At 44.2% G+C, this 21,270-nt stretch overlaps 2 protein-coding genes across 3 annotated transcripts in view; one reads left to right on the top strand and one right to left on the bottom strand.

The window, feature by feature from the left end:
- The window catches only part of Ccdc186 (coiled-coil domain containing 186), a 35,251-nt gene extending 15,217 nt beyond the window's left edge, over positions 1-20,034 (top strand). For both annotated transcript variants that reach the window (XM_021152007.1, XM_021152008.2), the window contains exons 6-16: positions 477-596; positions 5,539-5,643; positions 6,303-6,401; positions 6,566-6,652; positions 7,359-7,501; positions 8,755-9,010; positions 9,829-10,018; positions 12,397-12,477; positions 13,994-14,204; positions 15,315-15,534; positions 16,406-20,034. In XM_021152007.1, coding sequence (XP_021007666.1) covers positions 477-596; positions 5,539-5,643; positions 6,303-6,401; positions 6,566-6,652; positions 7,359-7,501; positions 8,755-9,010; positions 9,829-10,018; positions 12,397-12,477; positions 13,994-14,204; positions 15,315-15,534; positions 16,406-16,489 — 1,596 coding nt within the window. In that variant the 3' untranslated portion in view covers positions 16,490-20,034. The remainder of the gene's footprint in view (positions 1-476; positions 597-5,538; positions 5,644-6,302; positions 6,402-6,565; positions 6,653-7,358; positions 7,502-8,754; positions 9,011-9,828; positions 10,019-12,396; positions 12,478-13,993; positions 14,205-15,314; positions 15,535-16,405) is intronic.
- The window catches only part of Adrb1 (adrenoceptor beta 1), a 65,575-nt gene continuing 63,608 nt past the window's right edge, over positions 19,304-21,270 (bottom strand). The window contains exon 4 of the mRNA XM_029472341.1: positions 19,304-19,374. The gene's annotated coding sequence lies outside the window, so the exon portion shown is untranslated. The remainder of the gene's footprint in view (positions 19,375-21,270) is intronic.

Here is a 21,270-nt window from a genome sequence, read left to right as displayed (position 1 = left end):
TAGACCTGTCCTAGCTCCAGGCCTGGCCAGAGTCTCAGTGTAGCACGGTTCACCAGAGAACACAATTGATATTTTTCTTATTGAAAACACATTTATTCTAGACCTGTCCTAGAAGGTTGAGTAACTGAATTGGGAGCTATTCAGAGCACTTGCTGTTATCTCTGTTTAGAAATGCTGTTACTGTCCTCAGGGATTGTAGCAAAACCAGTTGAGTCATCTTAACTGCCATCAGTCATGAAGAATCCGAGTGTGTTTGTCTTATACTGTACTCACGGGCTAATCTAGGCAGTAATTATCCTCATGCCTATGGATTTGATTTAGGGCTTTATTACTCTCTCACTATTTGAGCCTTAAATCAGCTTTATGGCCTGTGGGCGATAGAATAAATTACCCTGGAATTACTGTGTTACTGCACAAGGGGATATACAAGATGCACACTTGATTGTTTAAGTGAAAAAATGACAATGTCTTTTTAGGAAGGTGAAACAACTAGACTCATCAGAGAAATAGAGAAATTAAAGGAGGAGATGAATTCTCAAGTCATTAAAGTAAAGTGGGCGCAAAACAAGTTAAAAGCTGAAATGGACTCACACAAGGTGAGTGCGGCCATGCTGTGGGTAGCGGTGAGTACTAAGAGCAAGTTGGCTGGCAGCCTGTGAGTGGGACTCCTGCAGCTTAGTTTGCATCATCATAGAAAAACTTTTGGTGTGACTTAAAATATTCAATTTTATAATTCTAGTTTATTGTTTTAATACTCAAAAGTTGGAGGGAAGGAAAAATACTTAATATATGTTATTAGAATTAAAGTGAAAAAATTAGTGTCAATTATGTTGATTCCCATAATTAAAAATTAATTGTTCGTATTTAAATATTAATACAAATAGCTTATCTGTTTTTATAAAATTGTTACTATGCTAGCAAAAATTGTGTATATGCATGATACACATGTGTTAGACACTGAACCAGGGTTCTCATTCACACGAGGCAATTATCCTGTAATTACCTGCTGAACTACTTGCTGCAGATACCATCCTACTTAAAAATTAATAGACTGGGGGCTGGAAAGATGGCTCAGCGGTTAAGAGCACTGACTGCTCTTCCAGAGGTCCAGAGTTTAATTTCCAGCAACCACATGGTGGCTCACAACCATCTGTAATGGGATCTGATGCCCTCTTCTGGTGTGTCTGAAGACAGTTACAGTGTATTCATGTAAATAAATATTCATGTAATTTTAAAAAATTAATATAATGAAATGGACTTACAAAGTCCAAGGCTGGAGAGATGGCTCAGCCATTAAAGGCTATGGTCTTACAACCAAAAATCCTGAAGTTGATAACTGATGGCATAATTTAAACCCAGGTAGAGCTGGGTTTTTGAAGAAATAAAAGTCAGCAGATGAGAGAATGGATGGTTAAAGTCAACTGTGAATGTGCCCTAAACAGAAGGTGGTGCTGTGGTACAGTGTGTCTGTCACCTTCCAGGCTTCCGAAAAGAGGCTTAGTGATGCAGGGTGAAACGTAGTGTGAAGCACTGCCTTCGTAAGATTGATTACCCAGTCGGTTATGTTGTCGTACATTGTCTCTGGATGTTTGTATGCTGGGATCAGGAAACTAGGTAGTCTGTGTTGAGAGTGGTCAGAGGTAGGTTAGCAGCACGGTGTGCTCCCGTCACTCCAGATCCATCGCTGGCTGAGAAAACAGCAAAGAACTACCAGAAAGCACTGGGCGGCCCAGCTCAGCTGTTGAGAAGTCTCTATGCTCTGAGGTCCGCAGTGCAGAATTAAACATTGAAATGCATAAAGGATAATTTCTAACTGCCTGAGTTGCTTTAAATTCGGAGCAGAGTGCTCAGTCATTTCTGCTGTCTGTGGCACTCTCTTTTTCCTGGCTGTCTAACTTGCACACACTAGAGCCTCTGTGATGAGTGTGGTTTGTGTGGCATGTGTTGTTCTGCTTGGTTGCCTGAAGCCAGGACCTGTGCTTCCTGCAGCCTGTGGCTTCTGTTAGTGCCACCTGCAGTCTGCCGCCCACATGGCGTGTCATGTTCCCTAGCTGGGATCTAGAGCTGACCCGATGGCAGTGTTGCCATTTTAGCTCACTTAATAAGCTGCCATCTGTCTGGTCCAGAACTAGACTCAGTTGATAGGCAGAGCTAGTCTTATCCTTCCACCTTAGACTAGCGCCCCTACCCCAAAATACAGAAATTAAAAATAAAACAAAATGATGGCTGGGCAGTGGTGGCGCACGCCTTTAATCCCAGCACTCTGGATGCAGAGGCAGGCGGATTTCTGAGTTCGAGCCCAGCCTGGTCTACAGAGTGAGTTCCAGGACAGCCAGGGCTACACAGAGAAACCCTGTCTCTAAAAACCAACAAAACAAAACAACAACAACAACAAAACCCCAAATCATATGTATACACAAAGAGAAAAAAAAAAACAATAAAAATATGTGAAGGTTTTCCGACTTGAGACAAAAGCCAGCGTAGGATAGTGATCTCTGAGTGAAGTGAAACCGAGGGGGTTAATGCTGGGCTCTGGCTGAGGTGCCAGGAGAGGGACTGACACTAAGTCCTGCCATCTGCCCGGATTGAGGATGGAGAGTTCAAAGTGTGGAGAGGAGGAGGAGGGCAGTGTTCCAGAAGTGTAAAAGGAATAGGGCCAGCTCTGGAGCTCTCACAGGACTGACTGGGGAGTCACTGTGAACACCAGCCAGAGGTCAAGGGACCCTCAAAGAGCATGACTTTGGGTGGCCTCAGCAGAACACTGCTGTGGTGTGGAGGCCATCGTACACGGCTTTACAAGCAAGCTGATTTCAAGTGAATTATGTGCTAAGATGAATTATATAAATATTTAAATGATTATAAAAACTTTGCTTAGGCATACATTTCACTGTGTTTGGCATCTAATGAAAAATTATCAGCAGGCAAAGAAGTAGGAGAATGCAGACTGTAAAACAAAGGAGTGACTCAGAGTATAGAATCTCTAAATGACATAAAGACAAGTTTGCCTCAGAGGAGACATGGATGGGATTTAAAATTAATATAGACCCAGCATTCGTAATGAAAGGGAATTGTGCGGAATTAACAGAAGACAAGATCATGGATTAAATGGTGGTACACAGGCTGGAACCATAGCTCAGTTGATAAGAGCTGAGAGGACATGAAGCCCTGGATTCTATTCTCATATGACCCCAGCACTTAAGTATTGTTCAAGGTTACCTGAGCTAAGTAGCAAGTTGAGGCCAGCCTAGGCTGCGTGAAACTCTTTCTCAAAACAAACAAACAAATAAACAAACAAGAAATTAGCAGTAACAAACTTCATCCAGGTGATTCCCAAATCAGCTGCATCCTTTCTACCCAACATCACCTGCATTCAACTGCATTCTTATACCTGACATTGTCAATAATTTACAGTCGCTTAGGATGAACTAATAAAGTGTTCCTCCCTCCACCATCCCCCATCTGAATAAATGACAACCCATTCTTTACTGTGAGGACAAAAGGCTTGGGTTCAGCCTGGATCTCTCTGTCACACATGCAGCCTCTCATCTTAACACTTTTCAAGCCTGTGCACACTGAAGCTGCTTTGCCTTTCTGCTCAAGCTCTGAACTGCCCGCTCTCCCCAGCTTTGTTGTTGCTTCCTTAGCTCCTGTCCCTAGTGTGCTGAACCCCCAAGCCTTTGTGTGCTTCCTCTGTTCCTCTAGCAGTAGACTGCCAGCTTCTTGAGGGGAGTTTGGTTTGCTTGCTCAGCTCTTTCCCTTGAGGATAGAACAGTGCCTATAAAGGCTGCGGAGATGGTTCAGTGGGTCAGGGTGCTTGTACCAGTGAGAACCTGAGGGCAAATTTCCAAAACCCATGTCAAAACAGGGGTACTTGTGTGTCTGTGTGTGTATGTGCTTGTGCACGAGCGCATGTGTGTGCATGCTTGTGTGTGTATGTGCATGTGTGTGTGTATTGAGATGGGGTCCTATACAGGAGAATCTCCAGAAATTTGTAGACTGCCTAGCCTGGTGCTTGCATCGGCAACAAAGTGGAAGGTGTGGCCTAACAACTGAGGTCATCCGGTGAGCTCTGTAAGTGCTCAGCTGATAGGTCGAATATAGACAGTAAGCATCCTTAACCTGACACAATGGGATTTTGTTTTCATTTATTCAAATATTTGATGTTATCTGGCACACAGGACTCTCACTTGCTGGATTTAGGGTGTTGAAATGGACTAGAACTATGTCAGTTGTGTCTCAGTTACAGGAGTGAGGATGCAGAACCACAGTTGTTTATACTTTGTCTAAGGTTCTGTGGGAAAGTATTGTGGTTACTGTGTTACTAGATTTGAAGTGATACTGCCCACTGGCTATCACAGACCAGTACCTCAAGGTAGATAAGTGCTAGTTGTGAGGTGTTTACTGTTAAAATGGCGTATGAAGTAATGTGTGGGGCCTAGGGGCAGGGCAGATGCTGAAGAGACAAAGGCTACGCTGCCCAAGCATAAGAACAAAAGAGGGGCACTGAGCTGCCTAGAGCAGAGGCTGCTGCCTAGGCCTCACAGGAGCTCAAAGGTTTTCTACAGGAGCAGCAAGTGTCAGTCATTACTTTCCTCATCGCTGTACCATAAGGAATGGAGGTCTTTTTGATTCACAGTTTTGCACTACAGCAGGAAAGGCATGACTGACAGTTTGAGGGCCTTGATCACGTTGCACCTGCAGTCAGGAAGCTGGGAGAGAGATCACCAGAGAGCAGGAAGCAAGCAAGGAATAATAAGGAAGATAGACTATACAAAAGAAAGTGTGTATGTTTTCAGTGGGAATTGGGGACAAGGGACAGTTGAAGAGTCAGGCAGTCAGGACTAGAACAGGTGAGTAAAAAATAAGAATGAGGGAAAAGCAACAGGTTTTGATGAGGAAATCCCTAAAAATCCTGCATGAAGAATGCCATTTAGCAGTCTCAAAGCAGAGGCCATGTTCAGTAGTGTTGTTCAGTTAAAAGGGAGTTTCAAATTTATATCACAGCCACAGCCAGAGTCTCTCTGCAATGTGCAAAGAACCGTAGAAGACTGCTGTTCTCAGGGCTGGAGTTGGTTAGAGGATTCTGGGAAAGACTGCTGATTAACTTAATGTCCATCAGTCTCACTGTTAGCCATTTTCCCTGTCAGAAACAAGCAAACTGTTCCACTCCTGCTTAATCCCCTTAGTCTAGTGCTACAGCAGTGTCCTAGTTAGGGTTTCCATTGCTGTGAAGAGACACTATGACCACAGCAGCTCTTATAAAGGACAACATTTAGTCGGGGACTGCATCAGTCAGTCCATTGTTGTCATGGTGGGAAGCATAGTGGACTTCAGGCAGACGTGGTACTGTAGGAGGACTGAGAGAGTACATCTGGGTCCTTGGGTATCTGAAAGGGTGAGCTTTGAAACCTCAAAGCCCACCCACAAGGCCACACCTCCCTGTTGCTGTTACTGAACCCCACAAGCAGGGACCTCTTTGCTCTCACTGTCCTCCACCTCACTGTGGCTGATGTTGTCTTTGTCATGTTGTCATTGTAGGAAACCAAAGATAAACTCAAAGAAACAACTACAAAACTAACCCAAGCAAAGGAAGAAGCTGAGCAAATCCGGCAGAACTGTCAGGACATGATAAAAACCTATCAGGTAGGCATCCTTGGTGAGAGAAGTCCGTTATCAGAGCTCTGTGTTCATACACTTTCCAAGTCTGCCATTGTGCAGTGTACATGCATTTCTGAAGCACTTAGTTAAAATGCAGGTTAGTTCCTGTGCTGTAGTACCTGCAGTTCAAGGTGGGGAGACGGTCTGGTGGGGAAAGGCTTGCTGGGCAAGCATAAGAACCTGAGTGCCCACATAAAAGCTGAGTATGGCAGTGTGAACCCCTAACCTTGGCTTTGTCAGGGTGAAGAGAGAGGTGGGTCCATGCAGCTCACTGGCCAGCCAGTCGAGCCAAGTCAATCAAATCAGCTCAAGTTATATGATATCCTGTCTCAAAAATAAAGTGAAGGGCACTTGAGGAAGAGGCTTGGTGTTAGCTCTGGCTTCCATGGGCACACAGGTACGCAGACACAGGCACACCACATGTCTCATCTTATCAGAGACTTTCCCTTCAAAAAGTCGTAGAAAACACTGAATTATGTCGTACAATCAAAGTGCACTGTTCCTGTTTCTGCTGTGTTAACACTTAAAGTTCTTCAATACTTTCTCCAGTTTTGGCTGCATAATCTATTGCACAGCTAGTAAACTTGATAGCAAAGCTTTGTTTATTTTCAAAGTAAAAGTGTTTTTCATTGTTTTTCCATTAGGAATCTGAAGAAATTAAGTCAAATGAGCTTGATGCAAAGCTCAGAGTTACAAAGGGAGAACTTGAAAAACAAATGCAAGAGAAATGTGACCAGCTGGAGGTGAGTTTAGTTCTTCAGACTCTAACGCGTGCTGATTGGCTGGGCTGTGACGCAGGAAGAGGGTCGGTGCAGTCGTGACTGTCCACGGATAAGGCCTTCTTAGGAAAACCAGGCAGGACACTGCTGGTGCGCCTGTGTCTCTCAGGGACTTGTGTCTCTTCCAGATGCATCATGCCAAAATCAAGGAGCTAGAAGATCTCAAGAGGACGTTTAAGGAGGGCATGGATGAGCTGCGGACATTGAGGACGAAGGTAAGCCGTTCCTCGCTCCTTCCTAACTCAGGTGGGATGGACACTCTGAGTTTACTCTGCTTTTTAAGGTGTTCGGAAAGCAATGCTTAGAAATCTTTCAAAATAAAAGAACTTAGGAAAAGACTAGCATTTTCTTTAGCATTTGCACTGCCACTGACTCTTGCTGAGCTGAGGTTATGTTAGTCACTGGAAGTGCTTGCCATGCATCCTTGCTCATGGCACACTTCAGCATCTGCACCTGGAACATCTGGGCTTTGGAGCTAAGGACAGCAGAGCAGTTGGCAGAATGGGTGGACCTTACAGCACCCTTATGTTGTTGGCAGACCCAAAATACTACTTCTGACTATATTTAATAGTAGTTTCTAACAATGTTAGTGAATAATCTGTGGCCAGAGGAATCTCCCTCTTAGGACTTACATGCTGTCTCCACGTGCCAGTCGTTTATCTAGAGGTAGGGTTTTGTGCAGGCACCATGAGTTGAGCCCGCAGCACAGTACCCAGTGTCTGCTGTGTCTGTCCTGTTGTGTCAGGTGTTCACTGCAGTTAAACACAGGGGAGTTGTTGAGATAAGGAGACAGCAGCTTCCTGACTCCTCACAGCAGCTGCTGCAGCACTTGTCTCAGGTTACTCCTGTGTCCACCCTGTCTGAGAGAGTTCATATGGAGCACGGCGGTCTGTGCTTAGCTTGACTGTGATCATTTCACAGGCGAAATGTCTAGAAGATGAACGCTTAAGAACCGAAGATGAGTTATCAAAGTACAGGGAAATCATCAATCGACAGAAATCTGAAATTCAGAATTTACTGGACAAGGTGAAAATCACCGATCAGTTACATGAGCAGCTTCAAAGGTATGAAATGAGGGGTGGCTTTTATGAAATGAGTGGTGTTTAAGATGGTGTCTCTGAGTACACTACTGTATCAAACAGGAACAATTCTTATCATTCTTCCAGTTAACAATTCTTCAGATTGTGTCTTTGAACTCCTGTCATGGCTTCTACAAGTCAAGTCAAAGTTTCTATTTCATAAGCACTGACAGGAACCATGCGTAGGTGGGGTGGATTTGGTTTATCTGTTCTGTGGCTTCACAGTCACTCTTCAAATGGGAAGCGTGAGTCTGCACCTGGCTCCTTAACTTTGTGTGTGTGCCTTGAGGTCAGAGTGGATGTCATTCTATGATGTCCCAGCATCGTTTAAATTTGGTTCATGATGTCATCTAGCAGAGCCTGGACTCAGGGTTAACTCCTATTGTCCTTACTGTCCATCTCCAGGCAGCCACCCGAGTGCTGCTGAAAAAAGGTCCTCACCCTCACAGTCACCATCCTCAGTAAGGACACCAGAGACCAGCCCACCTCTCCTTTCTAGACCTCTGTCTTCCTGGTGTCTCTTCTGGGGCGACCTGCGTTCTCTCTGCTCGAATGTGATTAAGGACTTTGAGCTGCTGATGGTTTCTACACCCATTCCCTACTGTCATTGTGCAAGAAATGCTTCTAGTCTGAATTGGATTATTCTTTCCACATCTGCTGTGGGGTCCAGTGCCTTTTTCCTTCTTCAGCTTTCATGATTATTCCTTTATCTCTTGTCAATTATTTAAAAAAAAAAAAAGTGTGTGTATGGATGTTTGCCTGCAAACCAAACCTGGGTCCTCTGAATGAGCAGCCATGCTCTTAACCACTGAGCCATCTCTCCAGCCTTGTAAATGGAAGGCCTTTTAGAGCATGGGTACCCATTGAGTTCTGTCTGTGGCTGTTTTCACAAAGTACAACTGAGGCAAAGAACTCCAGCAGTGAGATGCAAGCATGGCTTAGAAGCCTGTTCTGCTTACTGCCTGCCCTTGTGTGGGACGGTGGTCACTCTTCGTGAGCTTAGGCATCCTGCCTGCTCATTCTCATCACTGATCACTAGAGGCTCTCAGAGCAGGGCCCTGCCACGTGAGCCTTTCCCACCCTCCCAGCTCTTCCCGTAACACGAAGCTGACATGACGATGTCATGAATGGATGAATGATTACAAGTAAAGTACTCCCTTAAATGAGCATTCCCACAGTGTTAATGTAATGATTTTTAATAGCTTACTTAGTTTGTCTTAATAAACTTTGTTTTGTAGTGGTAAACAAGAAATTGAACATTTGAAAGAAGAAATGGAAAGCCTTAATTCTTTGATCAATGACCTCCAGAAAGACATTGAAGGCAGCAGGAACAGGGAGTCTGAGCTCCTGCTTTTCACAGAAAAGCTCACGAGTAAGAACGCGCAGCTGCAGTCTGAGTCCAGCGCTCTGCAGTCCCAAGTGGCTAACCTGTCCTGTAGTGAGAGTCAGCTGCAAAGCCAGTGTGAACAGATGGAACAGGCTAACGGTGATCTGGTGAGTGTGAATACACATTTCATTCTTCCTCTGCTCCTCTTCCTCCTCCTCCCTTTGTCCTTTTCCTTCCTCCTTCTCTCCTCGCCGTCCTCCCCTTTCCCTTCCTCCTTCCTCCCTTCTTCTCCTGACCCCTTCTTTCTTCTTCTTCCTTCTCCTCCTTCCTCCCTTCTCCTTCCTCCTCCTTCCCTTCTTCTTTCTTTCCTCCTCCCCCCTTACCCCACTCCTCTTAATGGGCACTTTGCTTGCATGTAAGTCTGTGTACCACATAGCAGTGCGGAGGCCAGCAGAGGGCATCATAGCCTTGTCCCCTAGAAGAGCAGCCACCATTCCTAACTCCAATACTCAGATTTAGTCACTAGGCCAACACAGCAAGATTGAATTTCTCTATCATCAAAGTACAAGTGATAATTAATTTTAGATTCTTCTAGTGATATCTGATCATTTTACATTTTATAAAAATATGTTTTTTATTTAATGGCTGTAATTCTTATAATAGATTTTTTTATTAAATGATAAAGAATATTCCACTTTGGAAATATAAAGAACAATGATTTCTGTCATTCCTGACTGGAGTCACAACATTCAGAGACTTAGATTGCAGCTATATCTACACACATCATCACGCCATTGGTGGTCTCTGACCTGTTTGCTGCGGGGTGAAGATGGTGGGAGGAGCTCACTGGCAGAGCCTGCGAAGGGTTCCCAGGAGAGTCACCTCCATTAGTTATACTTTGAAGTTTTTAAACTGAGCAAAAATTAAGGTTTAAAAAGAAATCACTGTTGGTTTATTTTTCAACTCTATCACACTTTCTATTCAGGAGAGCAGGTTGCTCAAAGAGGAAGAGCTTCGAAAAGAGGAAGTGCAGACTTTGCAAGCTGAGCTTTCTGCCGCGCAGACAGAAGCCAAAACCTTGAGCACCCAGGTGGAAGAGCTGAAAGACGAGTTAGTGACGCAGAGGCGCAAACACGCCTCTAACGTCAAGGACCTCAGCAAGCAGCTTCAGCAAGGTACTCCTGTGTTGCTTGTCTGTCTCAGAGCTCTGGTGAGAGGTGTGCTGCTGTCTGTCTGTGTGCCCCGCATACCTCAGGTGTGTGCCCCTGCATACCTCAGGTGTGTGCCTCACATACCTCAGGTGTGCGCCCCCGCATACCTCAGGTGTGCGCCCCCTCATACCTCAGGTGTGCGCCCCCGCATACCTCAGGTGTGTGCCTCACATACCTCAGGTGTGCGCCCCCTCATACCTCAGGTGTGCACCCCCTCATACCTCAGGTGTGCGCCCCCGCATACCTCAGGTGTGTGCCTCACATACCTCAGGTGTGTGCCCCCTCATACCTCAGGTGTGCGCCCCCGCATACCTCAGGTGTGTGCCCCTGCATACCTCAGGTGTGTGCCCCCGCATACCTCAGGTGTGTGCCCCCGCATACCTCAGGTGTGTGCCCCCGCATACCTCAGGTGTGCGCCCCACATACCTCAGGTGTGCGCCCCACATACCTCAGGTGTGTGCCCCCGCATACCTCAGGTGTGTGCTTGGCTGGCTTTCTCTTAGGCTTGCTCGCTTGCTCGCTCGGGTTTTGCTGTTATCCTGGAGGCAGAGCTTGCTCCTCACTTCACACACCCAGTTTTCTGCCTCACCCTCCTTCCTCAGTGTTAGGAATAAAGGAGTGTGCCACTGTGCCCAGACTGTATGTTCTTTTTCACTTATCCACAGACTAGATTACTAAGATTGCTAAGCTTGCAGTTCTGTGAGTCTGCTTCCCATGCTGAAGCCTGTTCATTCAGAAAGCCACAGAATGAACGGCTGCCCTCGGGAGCTCTGAACCCTTTCCTTGTATTCTGCTACCTGCAAAAGTTCTGTAGGTGGTTTTTGTGGTTTTTTGTTTTGTTTATTTTGGGTTTTTTTTTTGTAGAATTCATGTATTTTTATATTTAAAATATAAATTATGTGTTTTAGAAAACATGAGAAAGGTCTGCCTTTAAAATGCAATCTAAAAAATACTTCTAATGTTCCCCTCTGCACGTGCCTATGAGGTGATTGAGTCCCGAGCTCTCACTTACTGATCACTGTGTCTCGGGAAACATCTCAGAAGGACTGTGAACTATCAGACAGCTGGCCAGCACAGCCACTAATCACTGAAATTGGAATCCGATTTCTCCTGGTTAAGAATTCATATAAACTTACACACTGTAATCACAGCAGGGGATGAAAGTCATCCTCAGTACACCATGGGTTCAAGGCCGACTGCTCACATAGGACCCTTGCTTGCTTGCTTGCTTGCTTGCTTGCTTGCTTGCTTGCTTGTTTGTTTTTTCGAGACAGGGTTTCTCTGTGTAGCCCTGGCTGTCCTGGAACTCACTTTATAGACCAGGCTGTCCTCAAACTCAGAAATCTGCCTGCCTCTGCCTCCCGAGTGCTGGGATTAAAGGCGTGTGCCACCACTGCCCGGCTACATATGACCCTTTCTTAAAAAAAAGCTGTCAGGTGTGATGCAGGATCCTGTGATGCAGGATCCTTCTACCTGGGAGGTAGAAATGGGAGGATCTGTGAGCTAAGCGCAGACTGGTCTATGGAGTGAGTTCCCTGAAAGACCCTGTCTTGAAAAAGAAGAAGGAGGAAAACAAAATCCAAAACCACACACTCATAATGGCTTTTGAATATCTGCCATATGTTAGTGTGGAAAAGGCAGATACATCAACTTTCTATCCATATGCCCTACTCTGGGTTAAATAGGAAAAAAATGTAGTCAGAAATGAGACCTGGGGTTACTTAATGTGACTATAGTTAGATATTTGCTAAAACAGCTCACAATTTCTTTAAGGATGTATTTTTATGAATGCGGTGTCTAGCCAGCACCCGTCTGTGAACTGCATGCATGTCTGCTGCTCACAGACTCCAGAGGAGGGTGTCAGAGCCTATAGAACTGGAGTGAGAGATGGTTGTGGGCCACCATGTGGGTGCCAGGAACTGAACCTGGGTCTTCTGGAAGAGCAGTCAGTGCTCTTAGCCTCTGCTCCAGCCATATCTCCAGCCCTGTTCTTAGGCGTGTAACTGAGGGCGCGTTGGGGAGAGAGATTGGAAACTGAGAAGGCACTCCATGCCTAAAGCTCCACAAGCTGAAGTCTGAACATTAGCTCACTTGAAAGTGCAGCTCTAAGGAGTTGTCTTTGTTTCTTATGTAGTCTGTCCATTTCCAAAGGGCATTTTATATGAATGGCGCCTCAAGTGGTCTAAAATATATAGCAAGGACCAGTGTCCATGCCCCTTTTGCCATCTTGTGGTCCATGCCATTTTTGCCCAAGTGGCGTTAGCAATTGATGTCAGACGGCGTGGGAAATGGTCATTACAACTGTCACAAGTAATTGGTTTCTTTTTTTTCTTTTTGAATAGCTCGGAGAAAATTAGAGCAGACTGAGAATGGAAACTACGATAAAGACATTAGCAGCATGGGAAGTCGCTCGAGTTCGTCAGGTAAAGAGGGTTAGTTAGCAGTGGCCGTTGCTAGTTCAAAGGTAGTTACCTGCTCTGTCGTGTTCGAGGCTGACGATCAGAAGCGTAGCTGTAGTGTGGAGAGTGTACTTACTGAGGGTTTACTTCCTGCTTTTGCCAGAGTTCCTGTCTGACTTGGGCTAAGTGAGACTTCTCACCCATTTTTTTTACCTACCACTTTTGTATTCTGTGCAGTGCCTGGAGTTTAGATTTGTATTTTATCCATAGAGTTCCTGCATGTGGACTCAATTCCATGTTAACCTAAATGATGAGCTAGCCATCCATATATAGCATCCGGTGCATATCAACAATTCTCCTTTGGTTCCAGAGCACTCACTGGATACTAACATCCTCGGGTGGTGAAGCCTCTGTAAGATGTTGTGGTGTCTGTGTAATGTGCACAGTCCTCCTGCAGACTAAGTCACAGTACCTGACACAGTGTGCGTGCTGGGGAGGTACATGTAAACTGTCGGTTTAGGACACAGGAATCTGTACATGGTTAGCAGAGACTTTTTTTTTTAAAAAGCTCTTGCAGTCTGGAGTTAGTTGGACCTATGTACAGGGATCTCACACATAATGTCGAGGACAGTTGTATAGCTGTGTTAGTTCTTTCTGCCTCTGCTCTCTCCCCTCTTTCACTTTCTGTTAAGAGTAGCTGTACTATGCCAATCTTCTAGAATTGTGTGTTAGAGGCAAAGCAACCATGGCAGTTACTGAGGTAACAACGTGATAACAGAAAGTGCATGGTTTGAAATTAACCCTGTCTCTTAGGTTCCAGCTAAAACCATTTTATTTGGATGGTTCAATTTGGGCTAGGATATTTTTCAAGTCCATCATATGGTTGAGAAGGCCTAATCTGTAGGGTGAAGAGGCTCAAACATTGATCTCACAGGTCCTGGTAGAAAACTAACATTTACAAAGTTTAGGTGTAGAGGTGTGGGGTTGGGGGATAAGGCAAACACGCTTTGTTGTGATCACATCGAAATGAGGATGTCAGTGCTTCTAGGTAAGTCATTGTTTCTAGCAGACACATCCTAGGCACTGGGGGTAAAGTACTGTGTCCACAGTCACACTATTTAGTAATGACTACTAAGTGGATTTGAGCAGGCAGGCGTCCTCCCCTGTCCCCTCCCCTGTCCCCTCCCCTCCCCTTTCCTCCCATCCCCCCCCCCCCCTCCCCTCCCTTCCCCTCCCACTTCCTTTTGAGTATCCTCTCCTTTTTTTCCCCCTCTCAGTGGTATCATTTACTTTTAAAATTACTTTAGGCTTGCTCTTCCTTTTTTAATTTTTAAGATTTGTTTCTCTGTTGTCAGTTCATTATCTCATTTCTGTGTAACGTAACAGACACTGCTGACTGCTGCTGTCTTTTAAACAAGAATGGTGGCCACACATAACCACTTACGTATTCTTGTCCATAGTGGGCAGTATTGCTAGAAAGCATGAGATGGGGTAAGGGAGATGGAGGTCACATTCACTGAGCTTGGTCTTCTCTCGTCAGGGTCACTTAATGCTCGAATCAGTGCTGAAGACCGATCTCCAGAGAATACCAGCTCCTCAGTGGCTGTGGACAACTTCCCAGAAGTGGACAAGGCCATGCTGATTGAGAGGATTGTGAGGCTGCAGAAAGCCCATGCCCGGAAGAATGAGAAAATAGAATTCATGGAGGACCACATCAAACAGCTGGTTGAAGAAATAAGAAAAAAAACCAAGTATGTATTGCTGTGGTAGCATGGCCTGTGTCCGAGGCCTGCCATTTGCATGGCCTCAGAAGTGGATGAAGAGCTGATCTTTTCCATGGGGTACATCATGTTGTCCAGGCTGGCCCTGCATTCCTGGGCTCCAGGGGTCCTTCTGCATCAGCTTCTTGTGTAGCTGGGATGGCAGTGCTCTGCCTGCTTAGTAATTCTTCTCCCATCCAAGTCTCCATCTTTTTGGATCACCTGTTGTATTCTAGCTTTGGGGATACAGAGATGGGAGAAAACCTTAAAGGTAGATATTCTCCTTCAAGGTAGAATATCAGGAGAGAGTGTATGAGTGAGTGAGTGAGAGAGAGTGGAGGGTAGTGATTTTGCTTTTTTAACATACTAAGATAATTTTGGATTTAAAAAAACAATTAGCCTTTAAAAGTGAATGACTCTAAAATATATATGGAGTTTTGAGAGGTTTTTTCCCCCTACTGATCAGAGGGGTGATACTCAGGTTCATCCTGTAGAAGACACTCTAATGGCGTGGGATGAGCCCATCAGTTCCCTGAGCCACTGGGACGCAGGGTGTGTTCTCAGTCTTCCAAGAGCAGCCCTTCCCTGTGAGGGGCAGGCCCAGCTCAGCTCAGCTCCAGATGCAGCTTGACTGACCCGCAATTCTGCTGCACCTGATATTCCTCTCCCAGATGCCACCCTTACTTAAATAAGAGTTAGCTTCATAGTTGAGTCTTATGCTAATCCTCTTAAACAGTTATTTTGAAGTACTTCTATACCTGTAGAAAATCCTGCTTGTAGACTTTAAAAGAAAGGGCAAAATAGAGTTTAGTAGTTGTTTAATAGAAAATATTAACAGAAATCAAACCAATAAAGTAATGACTAAAATATTTACATACATGTATGGAAAGAAACAGAAAAGCTGTGCCTATACTCCTTCAACAAAAAAGGGACAGGTTAAGAGAGAGTCTAATGAATAAGGAAAGGTCTAAGCTAACTTAGGTTACTGGCCTAACCGGGATATATTTTATGTTGATCATCTTTATGCTTGAGATTCATTGCTTCCTACAAACCCCAGTGTTTTTATTCTGCAAGCACCCAGAGTATCATTTTGTTTTGCAGAATAATTCAGAGTTACGTTTTACGAGAAGAATCAGGCACACTTTCCTCAGAAGCATCTGATTTTAACAAAGTGCATTTGAGTAGACGCGGTGGCATCATGGCGTCCTTGTACACATCCCATCCCGCTGACAGCGGGCTAACACTGGAGCTCTCTTTGGAAATCAACCGAAAATTACAGGCTGTTTTGGAAGATACATTGCTAAAAAATATTACTTTGAAGGTATTTGTGTTTCTTATTTATTTACCACTCAGTAACCAGGGCAGGATGGCGCCTCTTCCATAGTCTCGCCTAGCGTCAGACTGGTTTTCTTTTTTCTTTTTTTTAAATTTATTTATTATTTCTATGAATACACTGTCACTGTCTTCAGACACACCAGAAGAGGTCATCAGATCCCATTACAGATGGTTGTGAGCCATCATGTGGCTGCTGAGGATTGAACTCAGGACCTCTGGAAGAGCAGTCAGTTCTCTTAACCACTGAGCCATCTCTGCAGCCCCAAGCTGTTTTGCTAACACAGATAGAGAGAGAAAGTCAGCTCAGTTACTGTTCAGACACTGAGGTCAGTTGTTTCTTCACAGTGGATGGCTTTTGCAGAATGAGTACTCAATTACAACTTCAGTATTACAGCATTTAAGTATATTTTGTGGCTTTTTTTTAGCTGTTGTCCCAACGCTTCTGTCTTTGCTATGCATGGACTTGATAACCAGGAATAGATTTTAAAAATAGTTTTAAACCAAAGTAATCATTATGCACTAAAACTTGCTGTAGCTGCAGTAAAAACGTTATAACGTGGGGCAGGCTGTGATACCTCACACATTTAGTCCTCACAGAGGCAGGACGCCTGTGAGTTTGAAGCCAACCTGGTCTGTGTACTGAGTGAGTTCCAGGACTACATAGAGAGCGCCTGTTTCAAAAAAGAATTATAACTGCAATGGACAGGCCTATTTCACTAAAACCTCCATGTTTAGATTATGTCAGTACCAAGAATAATCACTCAGCTTCATAGTTTAGACAAAAGTGGTTCAAAAGGTATTTACTTAGTACTTCATTTACTTAGTACTTCTGTTTTCTCTCCCCCCACTTATTAAAGGAAAACCTGCAAACACTTGGAACAGAAATAGAACGCCTTATTAAACACCAGCATGAACTGGAGCAGAGGACGAAGAAAGCCTAACACAAAGCTCTTGCCTAGTAGACAGCCGAGCCACAGAGCAGCAGGTGCCACTGTCCAGTGTCCTCAAACAGTCCCTGCTTTGTGTCAACTAATCAAAAATTGGTTTTGCTTCCCTGTGTAGAGGTGCCCTTTTATGAATGGGTGTGTGGTGTGTGTGCCGTGAGCTTTGTGAGCTCAGCAAAGATCATTTCTCTGTGGTGCAGTCAGCCACCTTGTCACTAACTCAATATTGAATTTGCTTATTGCCCTAAAGTGCTAATCATTAGTACAAGGGTTAAAAAAAAAAAAACGTAACCACCGTCCTTTCCTTAGTGACATCAGCCTGTGAAAAGTCTTCCTAAAGAGGGGTGTTCATTATCCAACCGCTCACCATTTCTGCAACACAAAAAAGAAATCTAGAGGAATTATAAAGGTTTTCAGTTCTGATCTGGGCAGTGATCACCCCTGTGGGCCTAGCTACTTCGAAGGCTAAAGAGGATCTCTTGAGCTCATGAGTTCAAAGCCAGCCTGGAAACATCTTAAAACCCCATCACAATCAGCCCCCGTCACGGAGTAGCCTTGGGTTGTGGTGTGAGGATGTGTGTGCGTACTTAAATCAGTTCTGAGTTTACTGACAAGTAGACAGGAAAGCTGGCTGTAGGGAATTAGCCCTGGCTGGGCACTGTTTGTCAGGTCTCCTTATATGACATAGGTATATTTTCACATTTGAGTTACTAGTTAAATTTTAAAATCGTTAGTGATGTAAACAATGATTTTAAACTCTGTGAACTTAAAACTTTGCTGTGGATTTGTTATATTTCAACATGTGGACTGGATCCAGTCATTGGAACAGATGTGTGAAGCTCTAAGGCTGAGGTGCTTTCTGCCATACCTTGGTTTTACTGACATTGTGTAGAGGGAAATGTAAAGGGCTTGGGCGGAGGCTCCTGTGTGCCCATCACATGAGGAGATGCTCAGTTTCCTCAAGTGCTGTTTCTGTATGTTCTTTAACAGTTATGTCTTCAGCCGAGGGGACTCTGGAGCTGAATTGTGTATCTTGTTGGATGTTTACAGTGTTTAAGATGTACGCTTAAATGCTGCCAATTGTAGTATCAGCACTTCTGTCATTGAAGTTTTTCTCAGTTGGTAGCGTCTTACATCCCAGAACCTAAAACACCGCATCCTGTGAGGCTGCCTGTATCCTGAGAGAGCTTGCTGCATATTCAGTAAGCTTCGGTTTGGGGTTGGTTTTTATTTTTTGTTTTTGGGGGTTTTTTTGGTTTGTTTTTTCCTCTTAAAGAACTTGAGCTTTGGGATATATAGCTTTAAAGAATTGTATGAGCTCTAGCCTGGCATGGCAGCTCATGCCCATCATCCCAGCCCTCAGGAGGTGAAGGGAGAGTATTACAGACGAGCCTCGAGTACACAGTGAGATGCAGATGCCTTGGAAGCCTGGACTATAATAGAATTTTGCGGGCTCTAAGATTACAGTCATGATGTCAGTGCCCTTTTACCGTGTTTTAACATTTCCTCAAATCAACATTGATTATAAATGTAATACTAGATGTCAATATAATGTCTTTGTGAATATTATGTTATTACTCAAAACATATCTCTTAGCTTCAGTGTGAAATGCATTCAAAGTTGTTTTATTTTAAGATAGTTGTAAAAAGTATTAGTCATCTGTCTTGCTCTTTTTATTATTAATAATTTATTAGAATAAAAATTAAGAGGGTAAGTGCAATATTCTGAATTATTTCCCACGTATTCCCAGACACACTTCCCTAGCACTGGGGAGGTCTACAGAGCGTAGGCAGCCTAGCTACGCCTCCTGTTTCCTCGGGTGATGCTGAGTCATGAGCTAGAGCATTTGGGGCTTTTTAATCCCAAGACATGAAAATGCATAGTGGAGACCAACCAGTGATCATGCCCACAGTATTCTGTACCTGGGCACTCGTAACATATATACACATTTGGTATAGAATGGGACAAGCTTGTGTTAGCACTTGTGCCGCCATGTACTTGGAGAACTTAATAATGTAATAATTTAAAAATATAATTACTAAAAGCCGTGCTTTGATCATACACACTGTCCTCCCATATCTATGAAGCTTAAAAAGCTGAAAAAGTTTTATTTTCTTTTTCATTAGGCATCTCCTATGTCCTTTCATATATGGTCAAGACTGAGCAAAATCATGTGTAAGAAATGCATTTATGTCCAAGAGAACCTCCACTGACTTAGGACGCACTCCTGGGGTAGATTTGTTTCTGAGGTTCTTCTCCCCCTAGAATACGTGGAGGAGAGACCCTGAGATGACAGTGTGAATTAATTTGATCATTGTTAGTTACAAATGTAAATGACTATTTAGTAATATTTTGGTATCCTTGGGCAAGAAGTTGGTGTGCATGCATGTGTGGGTACGCACACTTTCCTGGCTTTCATCTGAAAGTGAGTGCTTGGGACTCCTTTTTTTCCATACCACTTGAGATTTTGAGTCTGTTCATTTCCAAGGATTGAACATGGTGTGTTTGGACACAATGAACAGTTGTTGGTGGTTTGGTTTTGTTTCTCCATAACCATTTAAAATGACTCGATCAGGCTACACAGGTCATTCATTCACTTAAGAAATACATTTGCCTAATAAACACTTTGCTGGGCACACTACAGGTGTCATGGTTATCACTCTCCAGTCCCTTGGGATTTGTGGTCTCATGACAACAGCAGGATGGGTCTTCAGGCCTTACTCTCAGGCTGGCCTTTGCCACTGGGCTAAGAAGAGTGTTGTTCCGCTTGCACAGGTAGATGAGCCAAGCGCCTCAGCCTGACTTGGAGCTCGGGCCTGGGGAGAGTGTTGTTCCCATGGTGCTCTGCGTGTCTCCTGACTTGGAAGGGGAAAATCCAAAGACTGTAAGAAGACAGTAGACTTTTAGCATTTCGTAACCGCCTGACTGGTGCCTGTTCCATGCTCCTGAAATGAGTCCAATTCTGTCGGGCAGCCTTCTGAATTCCCTTGTACAGGCTGTTGGTTATTTTCTAAATATTTTTACAAGAAAATTTAGTCTAAATTTGGAAGAACACAAACCCCCCAGAAACTATCAATACTGTAAATGTGACACATGTTGCCCTGGTAAGGATTTATATATATATAATGACATTCATGCTATGGGACTATTGACTCTACTAATCTCTTTTTCAAGAATTTTTTTTCAGTTCATTTTCATACTGATATTGTTAATACTTAACACCAATTGGTGGCACTAGTGACCGAAAATTGTTAAAGTGAACAAGAGAAATAATTGAAATAATTGAAAAAAGCAAACTAATCTAAACAAGAACTTAGTTGCATATTGAGATGTATGTTTCCTCTTTAATGGGCCCTTGAGATGCATATGGCTATCATTCATGCCTGCTGCTATCTTCCCTTCCCGAGTGCAGGGGTGTCTGCGTTGTATAGGTAACCCTGGGTTGACTACACTGTGCATTCTGTAAATACTCTGTATAAAGTGATGCTCTTCAGGGGAGTCTGTGTACATTCTGTACTTATTAAATAAGCAGTGCCTGTTTACCAAGTTGTCTGTTGATGGCGTCTGTGGTGACTCTCACATTTCACATGGCCCAGCAAACCACTTCTCCACTGTTAGCAATTCTCTTCCACACTGATTGATTGTGGCTTTTAAAGTAGACTGATTCCCACATTCATCTTTATCCTGTCAAACACGACTGCCAGATGTGATTTTAAACTTAAACTACCGATGGCAAAGCTGGCTAGAAAGTGTCTTCTGGGATGGTGACCTTGGGATGCATTCTGAAGTTTCACAAGGCTGTGCACCTTAAGTGCCCACAGCTTCCAGCCTTGTTAACAGTAAAGAATCACTTGTGTGCCAGAATGGTGTTAACGTCCTCCGGTCAGTGTGAACAATGGTTCACACCACTTGGGTTACTTCGAATCTTGAAATTTCTGATCCCTTTTGTTTGTTATGCCCATCACATAAGCCATTTGTTCTTGGGGAAGTTCCTCTGAAATCCACACGTGTAGAGTAGAGGTAGTGACAATGAAGGAAGTCCATGATGTCCTCATAGCTGCCTGCCGGGAACCATTGGATACGGGCTCAGACATGCTGCTCCTGCCTGCTAGGTTCAATAAACCTTGAGCTACACTCACCCCTGGAGCAGCTGTGTATTGTTTCCATGTCGTTTGTCTTTAGTAATTAGTGGGCACTAAGGACGGGGAGTAGGATTTGTGTGTTCAGCTCCCTCCCCCTCCCCCATGTCTTTTGCCTCGAGTACTATTAACTTGCTGATCAATGGTTTTTGTCAGCATAACTCTGCAGCTCTTATATACAGCTGTAGCTTGGTTGGCTAGTCACCTGCATAGGATAAACCCAGTGGCCAGGTCCCATTTTGCCCTGTAAGTCCCTTCTGGCACCCAGATAGATGCCCATGCCAAAGCAAGCATTAGCTTGTTCCTCGGCTTGGAGTTTGGCGCGAATGTGGCCAGAGTGAAGGATTGTATTGGTAGCTCTGCTGAGAGTTGCTAACTGTCAGCATTCTCTAACTGGGAGTCAAAAGCCACACAGGTCATACTTGACAGAGTGAGTGCCCTTAGAACTAAGTGCAGCTATTTAATAGATTTCTTTTTAAAGGCATATACTTACCTTTTAAAAAACACATGGCTAAATGTCTTCTAGCCATGGCACCAGCTTCAAACGTACAAAAAAGTCAGAAGTTCCGGTGCGTTCTGAGACCTGGATGATCTAATTTCAAAACTGTATCATGCGAAAGGCTCTTCTCCAATCTGCGT

Source organism: Mus caroli, chromosome 19 (assembly GCF_900094665.2).
Source record: "Mus caroli chromosome 19, CAROLI_EIJ_v1.1, whole genome shotgun sequence".
NCBI lineage: Eukaryota > Metazoa > Chordata > Mammalia > Rodentia > Muridae > Mus > Mus caroli.
The sequence above is the reverse complement of the archived record's forward strand: the minus strand, read 5'-3'. Positions and strand labels throughout refer to the sequence as shown.